Source organism: Rhynchophorus ferrugineus, unplaced genomic scaffold (assembly GCF_030347505.1).
Source record: "Rhynchophorus ferrugineus isolate W39M unplaced genomic scaffold, kcgeb_rfMv2 rfM6, whole genome shotgun sequence".
NCBI lineage: Eukaryota > Metazoa > Arthropoda > Insecta > Coleoptera > Curculionidae > Rhynchophorus > Rhynchophorus ferrugineus.
In genome coordinates, this window is record NW_027472585.1 from 20,344,571 (window position 1) to 20,359,759 (window position 15,189).

The 15,189-nt window shown below is 31.4% G+C and overlaps 1 protein-coding gene across 9 annotated transcripts in view; it reads right to left on the minus strand.

Moving 5' to 3' along the window:
- LOC143198453 (G-protein coupled receptor Mth2) overlaps nucleotides 1–15,189 on the minus strand; it is a 148,791-nt gene that overhangs the window by 59,718 nt on the left and 73,884 nt on the right. Inside the window, exon 1 of one of the 9 annotated variants that reach the window (XM_076407682.1) lies at nucleotides 3,714–4,425. The exons of 6 other annotated variants lie outside the window; for them this stretch is intronic. In XM_076407682.1, coding sequence (XP_076263797.1) covers nucleotides 3,714–4,269 — 556 coding nt within the window. In that variant the 5' untranslated portion in view covers nucleotides 4,270–4,425. Of the gene's footprint in view, nucleotides 1–3,713; nucleotides 4,426–15,189 lie in introns of those variants that run through there. 2 more of the 9 variants (XM_076407691.1, XM_076407683.1) reach the window with 2 other exon arrangements.

The window sequence follows — 15,189 nt, forward strand, 5'->3', positions numbered from 1 at the left end:
AAGGTGATAGTGAACTTGAAGGAACAAGTTAGGAAGACTGGGGTGGTGACCAATTAGTATAATACCTCAGTGATATCGGAAGACCAAAGAATAATGTAAGGTGGAATTGGACTTGAAGGAGTAAGTTATAAAGACTGGCATGGTAATAAACTAGGAAGTTCTAATGGATCCATACCATTTGATAAAGGCAACCCAGTGACATGGAATAAATTCATTTCAATACAAATACATATATATGTTTGGCAACCCAAGAACAAACTAAATAATCGATATTAAATTGGACAGTGTTTTGGCGGCTATTTCTGTGATTGTTCAAAGTTTTTTTTATTGTTCAAAGAGAGAATTATCTAAAGTAGAAAAAGTTAAAACAAATTTGTATGTACAATGTAAAAGTTTTGTTCTGGTAATTTAAATGTATTTTTGTAATTTTTGTTTATAATAATAATAATAATTGGTTTAGTTGTTAGGTACATTTAAATTTATATGGTGTGTTAAATATATGTTCAGTAATATAAAGTTTCTTTTTGTTCCAAGGCCATAAGTGGGGTTAATAATTTCGTCTCGTCCCGAATCATAAGTGATTCGTAACAAAATCCACATGATAATTATATCAACCATACACTAAAAGTAATCAAATTCTTTATTACATAAAAGCAAATTTCCATATCCATTATTACGTGGTCATTTTTAGAGATAGTTTCTCCATTTATAAGAAAATATATTATTAATAATTCATCAAATATTAATAAATAACAGGTCAATTCAAATGTCCCCGACCTGACACATAGATGGCGCTACACATAGAATTAAATCCATTTGCTTTTTAGCTAGCCCAAACACTCAAAAAATGCATGCATGAATTTTATAGCTGTCGGATCATTAATTTGTGAATTATAGCATTTTGAGTGATTCACAGCAACTTTTGTTATTGTGAAAACAAATGGATAAAAAGGAATTTCGCGTGTTAATAAGCAAAAACATGGCTTGATGCCGAGTTTCCGGACACTGCCCCAGGAAAATCAACCATCAAGGATTAGTATGTTAAGTTTAGACGTATTGAAATCAGCACTGAAGACGGTAAACGTAGTGGACGCTCAAAAGAGATTGTTACCGACGAAAACATTTAAAAGATCCACAAAATGATTTTGAATGACCTTAAATTGAAATTGAATGAAATAGCAGACACTCTAAAGATCTCAACTTAACGCGTACATCATATTCACGAATATTTGGGTATGAGAGAACCATGTGCAAAGTCGGTGCCGCGTGGGCTTACTTTTGACCAAAAACAACGACGAGTTGATGATTCGAAGCAGTGTTTGAAGATGATTAAGCATAATAAAGCCGAGCTTTTACATCGTTATGTGATAATGGATGAAACATGGCTCCATAATTTCACTCCGAAATCTAACTGACAGTCATCCGAGTGGAGTGCACACGATGAACCCGCTCCAAAGCGTGGGAAAACGCACCAGTCGTCTGACAAAGTTATGGCGTCTGTATTTTGAGATGCGCATAGGATAATTTTCATTGACTACCTTGAAAGAGGAAGAACCATCAACAGCGACTTTGAATCGCCGGAAAACAGCCGCAGTTGAAGAAAAAAAGTGTTGCTTCATCTAGACAATGCACCGTCAGTCGCACAAGTCAGTGAAAACGAAGGCAAAAATCCATAAATTGGGCTCCGAATTGCTTCCTCGTCCACCTAATTCTCCAGATCTGGCCCCCAGCGACTATTTTCTGTTCTCAGATCTGAAAAGAATGCTCAGTGGGAAGAAATTTTCGTCGAATGAAGAGGTGATCGCCGAAACTGAGGCCTATTTTGAAACAAAGGACAAATTATACTACAAAAATGGTATCGAAAAGTTTGCGGTTCACTATAATCAGTGTATCACCCTTGAAGGGAATTATGTTGAATAAAAAAAACTAATTTTGTCAAAAAAATGTGTTTTATTATGGTAGGTCGGGAACTTTTCAATTGACCTGTTATTAATAGATTTTAAACTGGCTTGGTGTCGCACTGGTAAAGGCGATGAGACGGTCCTTCTACTGTTGCGATAGCTGCGGGTTCGTATCCTGCACGGGTATGGTTGTACATTTATGTTTGTGATTGTTTAAAATTTGTGAGGCTTAATGCTAAGAACCGTGGTTCGGAGCCCACGTTACACTTTAGTCCCAGTCCAGATAAACCCATAGTTGGTAAAAGGAGACTTTAAAATATATATAAAAAAATAGTTTTTAAATAGGCTAAACATTATTTTGAAAAGTTTTTCTTATTTATTTATTTTAATAATTCTACGCACTTTTATGGGTTTGTGACGGAATTAAAAGATCAAAAAATCACCATTATTTTATCGAAGAAACGCAGCATAAAATCGTTATATAATCAAGCCTTACCTGTATAGCAATACATTAAGTTTTATTTATTAAGAGTAAGATTCTAGAGTAAATTTAATGTTTATATATCAAATGTTTCTTGAAATATGAAATTATTAATATAATATTTGAATATATTAAATTAAGTTACATGTCTTGACATCTGTTGACTATAAGTTTAGCTTCTTGTTTATGTTAGAACGCGGGAGTAGTTTTCTTTTTGTAAATAAATAATAAATTTATTCTAAGATATAATATATACACAATTTAGTATATATAGTACCATTACCTTAAAGTGATTATGATATGTTCGCTATATATTCTATCAAATAATAAACAAAAATGTCGATATATAACTGAAAAGCTTCGACCTTTACCCACTAGATGTCGCTGGATATCGATCGATTAAACTTGTTATTTGGGTTGCCAGTTCGTCTTTTTTCCTCTTCTCGGAAAAGCACATATTTGGGTTTATAGTAGAGTTGGGAATTGTCAGTGATTACTTTTTCGAAACTCTTGTTATTTCTTTTATACTTACTAGTTTTTAACGTTCTGGGTTTCTTTATATGTAAATATATGGTTTCATAGTTTTTTTGTAATATGATTACAACAAACAATGTACATTAATATAGCAGCATTTCAGAATTGTCTAGTTATTAATGTAATCGCGTAAAAAAAGAAGGATGTAGAAGAAAAATAGTAAAATACTTTTGACTGTACTTTATTATCTTGCACACCATTAGCTATCTTTCTGAAGTCTCTCGGTCTTTGTTCAAGCCTGCTGAGTGTTATTTTTTAATTGAAGCTTGTATATGTAAGCACCCATTTGAATGAAATAGAAATAAGACAATTGCTTTTATTATATTATGTCATTGTTATGTTCCCGATGTTAAAATACGAGGAAATATATTTGAGACCGTTATACCATAGTTTTTTGTGTAATATTAAAGTATAAAATTAATTTTACATTGCCACTTGCCAATTTAAAATTATTTGATATTATCACGAATAAAAAAAAAACAGTTTAAGCGTGCATTTATTTGGAATAATTATTATAATTTCTGGTTTTGCGACTGAAACGGTTGATAATTCCTAACACTAGTTTTTACTTAGCGTTCTAGTTCTTAAAAGGTAATTTATATATTACAGATTTTAGTTTAAAAGAAATGATAAAGTTATATTATATATGGTTGTTCTAAGTGTTTCTTAGAAGCAAGCATAAATTACATGTTACCATAATAATAGGTGGCTAATTATAGAGAAATAATACTATATACGCGAATCTTGAATTCAGAAAAAAAATCAATTATTTTGGATTCTTTTTTTCTTGGACATACCTGTACCAGCAACAATTAAATCTATTCCGTTACCACCGGAGTAACATGCGACCACTTGGACCGAATCACTTGATTGTGGCGAAACGCAATAGTTACTGTAATGAAAATCAGTCTCCATTATAGTTAGGTAGCCCTTAGTATTCAATTGGGACACGTATTGGTCGGTGGTGAGGTTGAACACTAAAGTGTGATTGCGACACACTGGTCTATTAGGAACGCGGATGATGTTAAAGAGAGCGGGATGGTCGTTGATTTGAGTAATGTTATTTCGAGACGATACACATGTCACCGTTCCGCTGCTGGTGTCCAACATTTGGTTAGACTGGCAGCAGTCATGGACACAGCGTAAAACTTTGCACGCACATCCAAATTTACCCGAACTGTTGGAGAAATAATCACTTGAAGTATACGTGACATCTTGGAAGATGATATCATCGTTAGCACTGTTTGTGCCTTTTGATATATCGACAATCACTTCACCACAATCATCTATGCTAAGCACTGATTTTGCACTAAGCAAACACAAAAATATCAAGGCACATGACATGGGCGACATGACCGTATTTTTAAACGACGTGGAGATATATTTTAGAATTTTAATGTATCTTAGAGTACCTTACGCTGAATGACTCAAGGTGTCAAGATAAGATACTTTAATATTGCCATCCGCCGTTAACAAACAGTTGTGAACGGATTTTTTGTTAGTCACATACTATATAGTACCAATAACGAATGTTTACGTTTATTTATCATGACGCGTTTAACTAAAATAATGACTGAAAGTGATACAATAACCAAAATATGTATAGCTATATATATATAAAGTATATTTATTATCCACTATCAATTATTCAATACAAAAAATGAATTGACCATATAATTTTTCATTATCAAACCTCGAAAAGTTTCTCGATTAAAATGGCATCAGAAATATCTTTACATGTATTTCATAAAACTGATAATGGTTATCTTTATCACTTATCAGTTTTATCAACAAGTGTGGATTTATCAATAGGAATGGTTTAAATAATTTTAAGACGCCTAATTTCTGATGAAAGTGATTATTAAGCGAAAAATATCCTTAAAGGGATTTATAGAGAATTATTTGGAACAATAATGTACCAGATAGGCACTAAATATATATTTTATTTACAATAACAGTGAACTCACGTCATCAATATGTTTAATGTATTGTCTGCCGCCATTTGTAAATTCGTTTTACAATCAGACAATATTTTCCATTCTCATTTTATTCTAGTTGAAAAGAGACACAATGCTATTAGACATCTTTGAACATGTAACTGTTTTAGCCTGAAAAAGTCGTTCGGTTGTCAAGTATATGCAAAATTCTTCAAAACATTAGTGATAAGAGATTATAAACTGACAAGCGTTGTTTTAACGTTTTGCTTGTTTTAATAAGTTTTAAATCGCTGCTTATTACTACTTTAATTGAAAACGCCGAAGCCAGATAGAACAGATTGTGTCTCCAATCAGTAACTTCGAACAGGAACGAGAGGAGGTCCCCTTTTGCTAGTAAAATTCGTTAGAGATATATTTTAACTATTTGTTTTAAAATATATTTAGTCTCCTTTTACTAACTATGGGTTTATCTGGACTGGATCCGAATTGCGGTCCTCGGCATTGAGCCTATCAACTGACGAGTAACCAACTTAGAAACCCCGGAAGACATTCAGGGTCTTACCCAGCTTGGCTACTGGCGTGACTGGGATCATTTTGCTGGTCAGATTTTGTACTCTTGCATAGGACAATCAGAAATATTAAAAAATATTAAACAATCAGAAACATAAATTTATATTATATATTTATATATATATATATATATATATATATAACATACAACAAAATTCTAATCTAAATTAAATAATTTAACTATAAAATAATAATAAAACAATAGAAATTTTATCAAATATAATTTATCTTTACATTATAGTACATCTAAAAACTATAGTTAATTGTATAGCCACAATAATTTATAGGTTAGAGTTATAACCTCTTATCACTGTTGCTTTCAAGAATTTTGCATACGCCTGACAATGTTAGTGTCCTTTTTGTTAGTGACTATTCAGAATATGATGTGTATGTGATTTGATAATAATAAGTAATGGGTACACATATATAATACATACATACAACTAATATTTAAAGCCCATTGGTGGCGTGAAAATAACAAATCCAAAGGAAATACATTGATAATATGTGAATATACGTAATTGAATATATCAATGTTATTACTACGGTATTGAAATATACTATATTTGATATGAATTTTGTTTTTATTTGTTTCAATTAATTAATATAATAATAATCAATCAATAATAATAATTCAATTAATTAATATAATTTCAATGCCCCTGTTAGAAGCTTTTATATATATTATCTTAATTTATTGAGTGGACAGGAAAGGTATATATTGAAAAGTATAGGTGTATTATAATATTTAAGCAACATAACAGCCTTGTTCACTTCTACAGTCGTTTGTGTTATAGGACAAAGTTTAGGAAAATATAAAGAATATAGAAAGGGATCATAAATAGGCGCATGTGAAATAAAGATTTACTTTTTAGTTTTGTCGTTAGTTGTAAGTATATAGCCGCTATAAGTATATGAGCAAAATTAATTACGCAATTAATTTTCAGAAATAATTATTCGGTTTATTCGATTATGGAAATACTGGGGTTTTGGGAAATTCTGATAAATATATATATTCTGTAGTATTACCTAGAATGGAATGTATCTGATCTACGCTGCTGATATCCCAACAAAAAAACAAACAGTACTACAGTGATAAATTAATTTATGAATGTAGATTGTATTAAGCATATCTAATATAAGATGTAATTCTTAAAAAAATAAAACTGTAGAAATGCTAGTTTTTAATCATGTCTAAGGAAAGTGAATTTATTTACACAAAAATAGAAAATAGAAAATTCTATAAATGGTATAAGATGTGATAGATACAAAACGTTAATAAAAATTACATATACATACATATACATATATATATATATATATATATATATATATATATATATATATATATATATATATATATATATATATATATATATGTTGTTATTTCGAGGTTTTCGATTTTATAATGTTTCGTTTAATTTTCGAAGTCTTGACTTAAAATGTTAAGCATACTCCAACAAAATGTATTTTACTACTTTTGTTGTGTGGTCTGGTGGCAAAAGAAATCTAAACCTTTTCAAGGACGCGCTAGTAAATGATTGGCTCGTTGACTGCACTTGAATAAAATAGATAATATTTCAATTTAGTTATATATGACATTTTAATTGTCTACATTTACATGTTATTGGAGAAGTTATTTTAGCTAATGATATTGTTTCCCTTTGAAATTCAATAACAAAAACAATTCATTCATTATAGTGCAATTACCAATATCAATATTTTATGACAATTAGTGGAACGAGAGTTGAAAAACTTAACTTTTACTTACGTATATTTACACATTATTGGTATAAATTTCCTTTATATTAGGTTTTTGGTATTTTCATACTTCCAATGTGCCCTAAATATATATTGTATGTCTGGAATATTTTCTTGTAATGCTATATTTTTCATCTAGTAGAATATATGTACTCCAAACTTGTATATTATTGTCTGAAACAGTGACAAAAACGCACACGCTTACATATAACCATAACACTTCAATAACCACTAGGAATAATAACATTAATATTGATATATACCAATTTAGTATACTCTAAAAACAGTATTAGATAACCAATTGCATTTTAAGTTCATTGGAATTATGTTAGCAATCAAAGTTATCTTATCCTGATAACTTTGTAGATCTTGTCTCATCTAGAATATATTATAGATTCTATTCATATTTTAATTGTAGTTTGGTTCTTCAGTTAACCTTAAACTAGTAATAGACAATATCCTAACATATAGTTACTATGATTATTATATATTCATGAACTAATTTTTTTATATCGGATTCGTAATTTTTAATTTCCTCTATCATTAATAAAAGAAATGCTAGTATATTGTTATTTTTTATGCATTTAATAAGCCAATTTATTAAGAAATTAATAAGTCATAGACTTAGAGAGTAATAAACAACTTTATGTAGGTTATTGAAATGAGCAAACCGGACTAATCATATTCTTGTTCAATTCCCTGTAGACTGAGCAATGCCAGTGAAATACACTGGCTTAAACTACTATGCTACCATAGAATAAGGGATTATGGTCGTTAGATAAAGTCTAGATCACAAATTTTTACAGGAGAAGTATAAGTTTTAAGCTATCTTCCACGTGTCATTTTTATGTTAAAAATTACAAAAGGTTGTCTGTTGGAGACCTAAAAGAAAAAAAATCACAATTGTGATGATTATACAGGATTTAATGACCTTATTACACTTTTTCTTGGTATAGGTAAAATATAATATAATATTTATAGTGATGCTGTTCTGATAGAACCCATCAAATAATTGGGTTCAATGGTTATATTTGGTTACATTAGTGACCAAAAAGGGATAGCTGCTAACAAAGGAAAGACCAACAACAAAACAAATCGTTAAGTAGTTGTACATAATATTGGGCTTAAACGGATTTAAACTAAGCCAATTTCATAAGGAACAATTGGAAATTATATGTATAGCCTTGAAAAGATTCAATAGGCAAGAAAATGGCTACAGGTTTATGGGGATTTTTTGATTACATGACAAAAAGCATATCTGGTAAACATGTATATTTATTGATCAGAACAGGAAAGACCATTAACTGTTAAAACTTTTTTGTTTTAAATAAAATTAATTCGAATATTTTAAATAAATAGCAATCAAAAATTTTGTGATAAGATTATAAGCGATGTGAATTCGTGTAAGAAATCGACTAAGAAAATAATAACAATAATCGTTTGATATGTTAAGCGAATATTAGCCACTGATTATATATGGTAGGGTTAAACAAACACTTTGATTAATGTTGTAACTTGATGGACCAATTGCATTTAATAATTCGTCCAGAAGTATTTAGTTTACCAAAAAAGTAATCACTTTTTATAAAGACAATGCACTTGCTCATACAGCTCAGATTATAGGGCCGAAAAATATCGATATTTATTTATATTGTTCGATATCTTTTCCAAAGAAGTAACTATCGATACTTCTAACTATCGAAAATGAGAATATCAAGTTTTTAGTTGTAAAGTAAAATATCGATATCAAAATCCTAGGGTTTGCGAAGGGCAGTATCGATGTGTTGTTTTAGATTTTAATGTTGTTCAAAATATAGATATATGAAATGCTAAAAATTATTAATATATTCTTAGGAAATGTCAACTTTATTATACTAACTCTCACAGTGAACTTATAGTTCTACGTATGAATACTATAAATACCGTTAATTTATCTTGTGGTATTTACAATTGATTAATGGCTATTTAAACTTTTTGACGTGTAACTAGAAAAGTAATAAAATAAAGACGACAATACTAAACTTATTTTATATATAAATACATATATTATCTGCAAAATTATGGTTTTTAATTCTCATTGGCATTTTTAATCATTAATTAATTATAATTAATTGTATTTGATGCTAAAAATTGGATGTATTTTATTCACGTAAACATCTTGGATCTTTTAGGCTGCTACTGACGTGGGTTCCGAACCATGATTCTTGGCATTGAACCTCCGGTTAGCGAGAAGATATTCAGGTATTTGAAGAAAAGAATACCAGTTGACGTTGGACTGGTAATCAAGCATTTCTTCTTTAGTTAAGTGTAGTTCGGGTAAAATGCTCTCAATTGAAGTTTTAAGGTTAGAAAAGTGGATTGAAGGTAATTAAAGATCTCTAGTCATAAACTATTCCGATTAGGAAACCTACAAGTCTTTTAAAACATCCCTACTCGTTGATTTTCTACACAAGCATCGTTGTTCAGGGTGTAAAACTAACAAAGATGGACTGTAGTTGCTGTGAAGTAACACAGTTTGCTGGATTAAGACTTCCAGTTTAGGGTCACCAAAAGTGAATGTAGTAGTTCAGTTTCTCGGGCTTGGACTATTATAATCTGTACTTATTAACAGGTGGAAAATCATGCCATAGAAGGTATTTACTACAACTATAAACTATCCAGAATAGGAGGGAGGTGTTATTTCGTACCACTAATATGGTCCTGACTATGCACCTTGTATGTTATTCTAGGTAAAGTGGTAATGGTGTAACGGTTGATACGATTAGATAAGTGTTTTATTTTTTGATGTATGTAGGATGTATGATTTTGTTCAGTGGCGTTTTATATCGCCATTGAACAAATTGCCAGTTTCTTTAAATAACAATATTTTAAAGTAAATTAAATAATTTTGTATTTTAAATCTTTCACATATCATAACTTGCTGAAACAAGTGAATAGCTTCTATTATCTTTGGTAGCAACCAAATACTCATGAGGTTTTTAAAAGTTAAATGATAAAATAGTGTCGGAAAAATTATGCTTATACAACTAACCAATATGAGTGCTTTCAATAGATTAGGTTAGTAAAGTCGAACGAGTGATGCTTTATTATTATTACAGATTCAAAATAAGTTCAAAAAAAGATGGGTTGCACATGTTAGAGAGTTTTTTAATGGACCAACGGCTGTTGTTGGTTACGTTTTGTAAATTCATATTTAGTGCATAGCGTACCCTTTTTTGGAGATTTTTTACCACCGCTCCCTTACCGTGAATTTAATTTATTATATGGCAGTGGCGGCTCCTGATAAAAATGTTAAGACGTTCTAATACTAAGGAAATTTTTGCAGAAAAATAACGTATCTATTTTAAATAAATTAAGTCCATCCTACGTTCTTTTCTGTTCGTAAATTTGGTAATCACTTTGTCATTAAAATTGTCTATTCGGAGATAAACTGTTTTTCAACAGTTAGCATGAAAAGAGTTGTTAAACGATTTTCGATGATTGAATTTCTGTAAATCGTTTTGATGCGTTTGAGTGTTGAGAAATACCTGTCGGCCCTTGATAGTGTGATGGGGGTTGTTACCACGATATCTAATAATTATGTAGTCTCCTTCAACATGTCGTGTCTAAATTGTTTGCTATTAAACATTTTAGAAGAGATGGTGTACCATTTAATGTTAATGTTCTGCAATCATTTCTTGCATAAATAACTGACAGTTAAGATTTTGATCCTTCTTTATCAAATGTGGGATAAAAGGGACATATAGAAATTAATTTATTATCAGGAAATTTACCGCACTAATCTCCAAAATATTCCGGAAAAAAGTGAAAATTCATTCATTTTTAATATAAAAATCTCTATTAAATTTCCGGGTGTAATTTTCCCCTCTACTTGCACCATATTTGACAATAATAATATCTGGTAGTGGTCTACCTTTTTCTTTAAATTCCAAATTTTCTTCCTGAGAATATTTAGAAAATGTCTTCACATTAAAGTCAAATTAAAGACCACTTCCATAGTCACAGTTCAGTCATAGCCTAAAATTCCAATAAAGATAACCGGTATCACATACTAAGCTGTACTAAATGCAACAAAATTTACACTTAAATATGTTTTAGATCACGTGAAACAATTCTGGAGAAGATTATCTGCAATCCCAAAAAAGGAGCAAACAATTCGCCTTCAGTCTACAGGCCAATAAGCCTGCTTATTTCATTCTCCAAGATTATAGAAAGAGCGATCCTATTCGCTCCTAACCGGTTTACTGAGCAAAACCACATAATTACAGACACTCAACGTGGGTTCAGAGCCAAAGACTCGTGCGCTCATCAGACCACTCGTTTGACCGTACATATCAAAAAGGCACTGAGGAAAAAACAAACCCTCTGTGAAGTATTTCTTGACATCACAAAGGCATTTGAAAAAAGTTTGGCACGAAGCAGGTTTACCCATAGACCTGGTAATTCTAATGAGGCCATTCTTATCAGAAAGATCCTTTCAAGTTAGAGTGGAAAAATCGCTTTCATCAATCAAATCAATCAACTCCAGAGTCCCTGGGACTCCCCCTTGCCACTGCCCTTTTTAACTTCTATATGGTCGACATTCCAATCAGGAAGAACGTAGAAGCTGCACAATACGCGGATGACACTGCCTTCTTCAACGTTTTTTATTTCTTGGATTGCGCGCAAAGTGGACTCCCGAGACAATAATACACAGCTGCTCAATGGTTAAGATTATGGAGACTAGAAATTAACCCCAAAAAAACCCAAGCCGTAGCATTCCATCGCAAAAGAGACCTAAGGATATACCAGCTCCAAGTAAATAATTCTCCAATCCCCTGGCGCGACAAGGCTACATATCTTGGTTTAATTTTCGATAAACCTTTCACCTGGTGCCACCACATCAGAAAGGTCATTTCAAAAGCCTATGGAATCTCCTCGACGTTGTACCCACTACTATGTTGTAGGAGTAAATTACCACCAACTATCAAAGTTAAGCTCTACAAGAGCTTAATTAGATCAGTGACCCTTTCGGATCAAACACGTGGTCCAGGTACGCTGCGCCAACTCTGATCTCAAAGCTCTAGGTAATGCAAAACAAGTTATTCCGGTAAGCTCTGTGCGCTCCGTGGTTTGCCAGGAACTCCCATATTCACAGAGAAACTGACACCCCAACTGTAATCGATTTTGTGAACCACATATTCAATAAATTCCTTCAAACTTTAGCCCTTTCGGATAATCCCCTCTTAAAATACCTCTCAGAGTGTCTTGCACCTCGATAACCTCCTGTTTAGTCCAAGCGGCCAAAACCGCCCTCGGATCTTCGTGCCTTCCCGCATACTTGCCTTTACGGGCATTCATAAACGTCATTTGATCTCAGCAAGGGCTTGTAAACCAGCTGGGAATCAGGATGGAAAAAAATCATGTGCGGTTAAGAGTGCCGCGCGGGCGTTTGAAGAAGCTCGCAGAGCACGATTGTGTGGTCCTGATAAATAATAGAGTTAGCGTGAGTCAGTAGCTTACCGTTACACCCGTGGCTCGGACTTCCATTTCAATTTTTTTTTATCTTTTATTACAAGAAGAATTCGGGAATGTGAAGTAGGATGTGCTTTTTGGTAAATAATAGAAAATAATTTAGTATTTTAGTCAGGTTACATAATTATTTTTTGGAAGCTGTTTCTTTAATTATTTTTTTTAGGAGCTATGTAGTACTTATAAACCAGCTGCTACTGGTATGAAATATTCACATTTGAGAAGTCGAAGAAGTAGTTTTGTTATACATAATTAGTTGTAAGAAGTATTTATTTAATAAATATGTTAAACATTGTGTGTTTTTTATTGCGTCCAAGACTAGTTAAGTTTTATTGTGAATAACCAAGGCGTTTAGAAGAGAAAATGACGCTAGTTTGTAAATCACTGACTTTACTAAATACAAGTAAAGGGCTACAAAACGAGTTCCATTCAAGAGCTAAGAGGGACTTCAGTATTTGTGAGTGAACATATGTCTATACATTTATGATCCTTAGTGTCGGTTTAAGAATTTAACTAATATATAGTGTATCTTAAAATAATCTCAAATTTTGAGGATTTACTTAAAAATATATTTTTTAATATTTGATAACCTTGTTAAATAAAAAAAACTTTTAAATAGTAAAATACTCACTTTATTAAACTGTCAATTCAATTTAGTTTTTATTTGGTAGAAACCATTAAACGAAACCAAAACTAGTTCATTTTACAGATTTACACTGTCCAACCCTGCTCTATGCTTTATGTTTCATTTGACCAAAGTCCATTGAGTATAAGAATGTAACAAATAATTAGGTCTTAGAGGAATTTGCTTGTAACTTCATATAGAATGATCCAATACTACACTGATGCAATAAACATAAACAACAAGTAATTAGGTCTTAGAGGAATCTGCTTGCAACTTCATATAGAACGATCCAATATTATACTGATGCAATAAACATAATCACTAAAAAACTATGCAAAATGCTAACATGAATATTTATAGGTTCGCCTGATGGTTAAATTTTAAATTATTTACATAGTAATTGACATAATCGAAATTTGACGACGTTCAATGGATTAATTAACACTTTAAACTATTCAGATATTATTAAATTAAAATTTCTAGGAAAGTGCTATATTGATGGTGAATAGTCGAGATATATCTTTACATCACGTATGAATAATAGGCGCTTGCATATATTTTAATCATTGAAATATCAATGTAAATAACCCAACCTAATTGTTAAATTCGTTTTGACATTTCTCTACATAAAATAACAGTTTTCCATTTAGTATTATTGATTTATTCAGCATATACACACGCTAGTCACGGCTTAAACCTACATTTTCTATATTAATTCCTTCTTGTTTTGCTGCTCCATCAAGTTCTAGTTGTCGATTTTGGGTTTGAGGGTTTAAAAATGGTTATTTTGATGCTGGTGATAAAGAACGGTTTCTGAGACAAAAAAAAATTGAATGCAATGAACTGAATGATTCGCTAGAGGAAAACTAGGCTCACATGCCAAAGAACTTTCAGATATCTTAGCAGTGAACTAATTAACTATTTTCAAATATATGAATGCGATTTGAAATATCTAAAAGGAGGAAAAAGGCTACCTATACTTTATGCGAACATATGTTATCAAATAATATTAAATTAATAAAGTAGACTTAAATTAAAAAGAAACATTGACATTTGGCTCATTTAACAATTTTTTGGCCAATTTAATTACATAGGTTCAAAGCATAAAAGTGACACTTTAAACTTCTCTACATAAAATAACAATTTTCCATTTAGTAATGTTCATTTAATCAGTTTATCCAGACGTTAGTCAGGGCTTAAAAGTAAATTTTCGATATTAATTACTTTTTTTTGCTGCTCCATTAAATTTTAGTTGTTGATTTTGAATTCGACAGTCTAAAAGTAGTTACTTTGATGTTAGTGATATAGAACGCCTTGGAGGGTAAAACAACTTCGAATGCAATGAATTGAATAATTTACTGGATGAAAACTATTTACTGGACGAAAATTATTTCTAAATATTGGAAAAGATCTAAAAGGAGGAAAAATTTCTACCTTATGAATTAACTTATTTAAAATTCACTTTTCGATTCCATCATGTTTCAACATCATGGTTTCATTCCTTGCCATGAAAAAAATAAGGGTTGCCAGTAGAGCATGTCTCCTATGACAATTACAAGTGTAAAAAGTTATGGATATGCTTTGACACTGAAGCGGAATATTGATGGCCATAAAGCCTTGCTGTGCATATGGTGTGGTCAGCGAGGTGTAATATAGACAAGCTATTAAAACCAAATGAAACTGTTACTGAAGATTTCTACCAAAGATGATGCATTGTCATCTTGTTGCTGTAAGAGTTACGAAGGATACATTGTCGCAGCTCAAGTGGGAATTTCGATCACAGTCAGCGTAAACATCAGACATAGCCTTCCGATTACGACTTGTTCAGATACACCCAGAATGTCTTGGTTGACAAACTCTTATACGAAA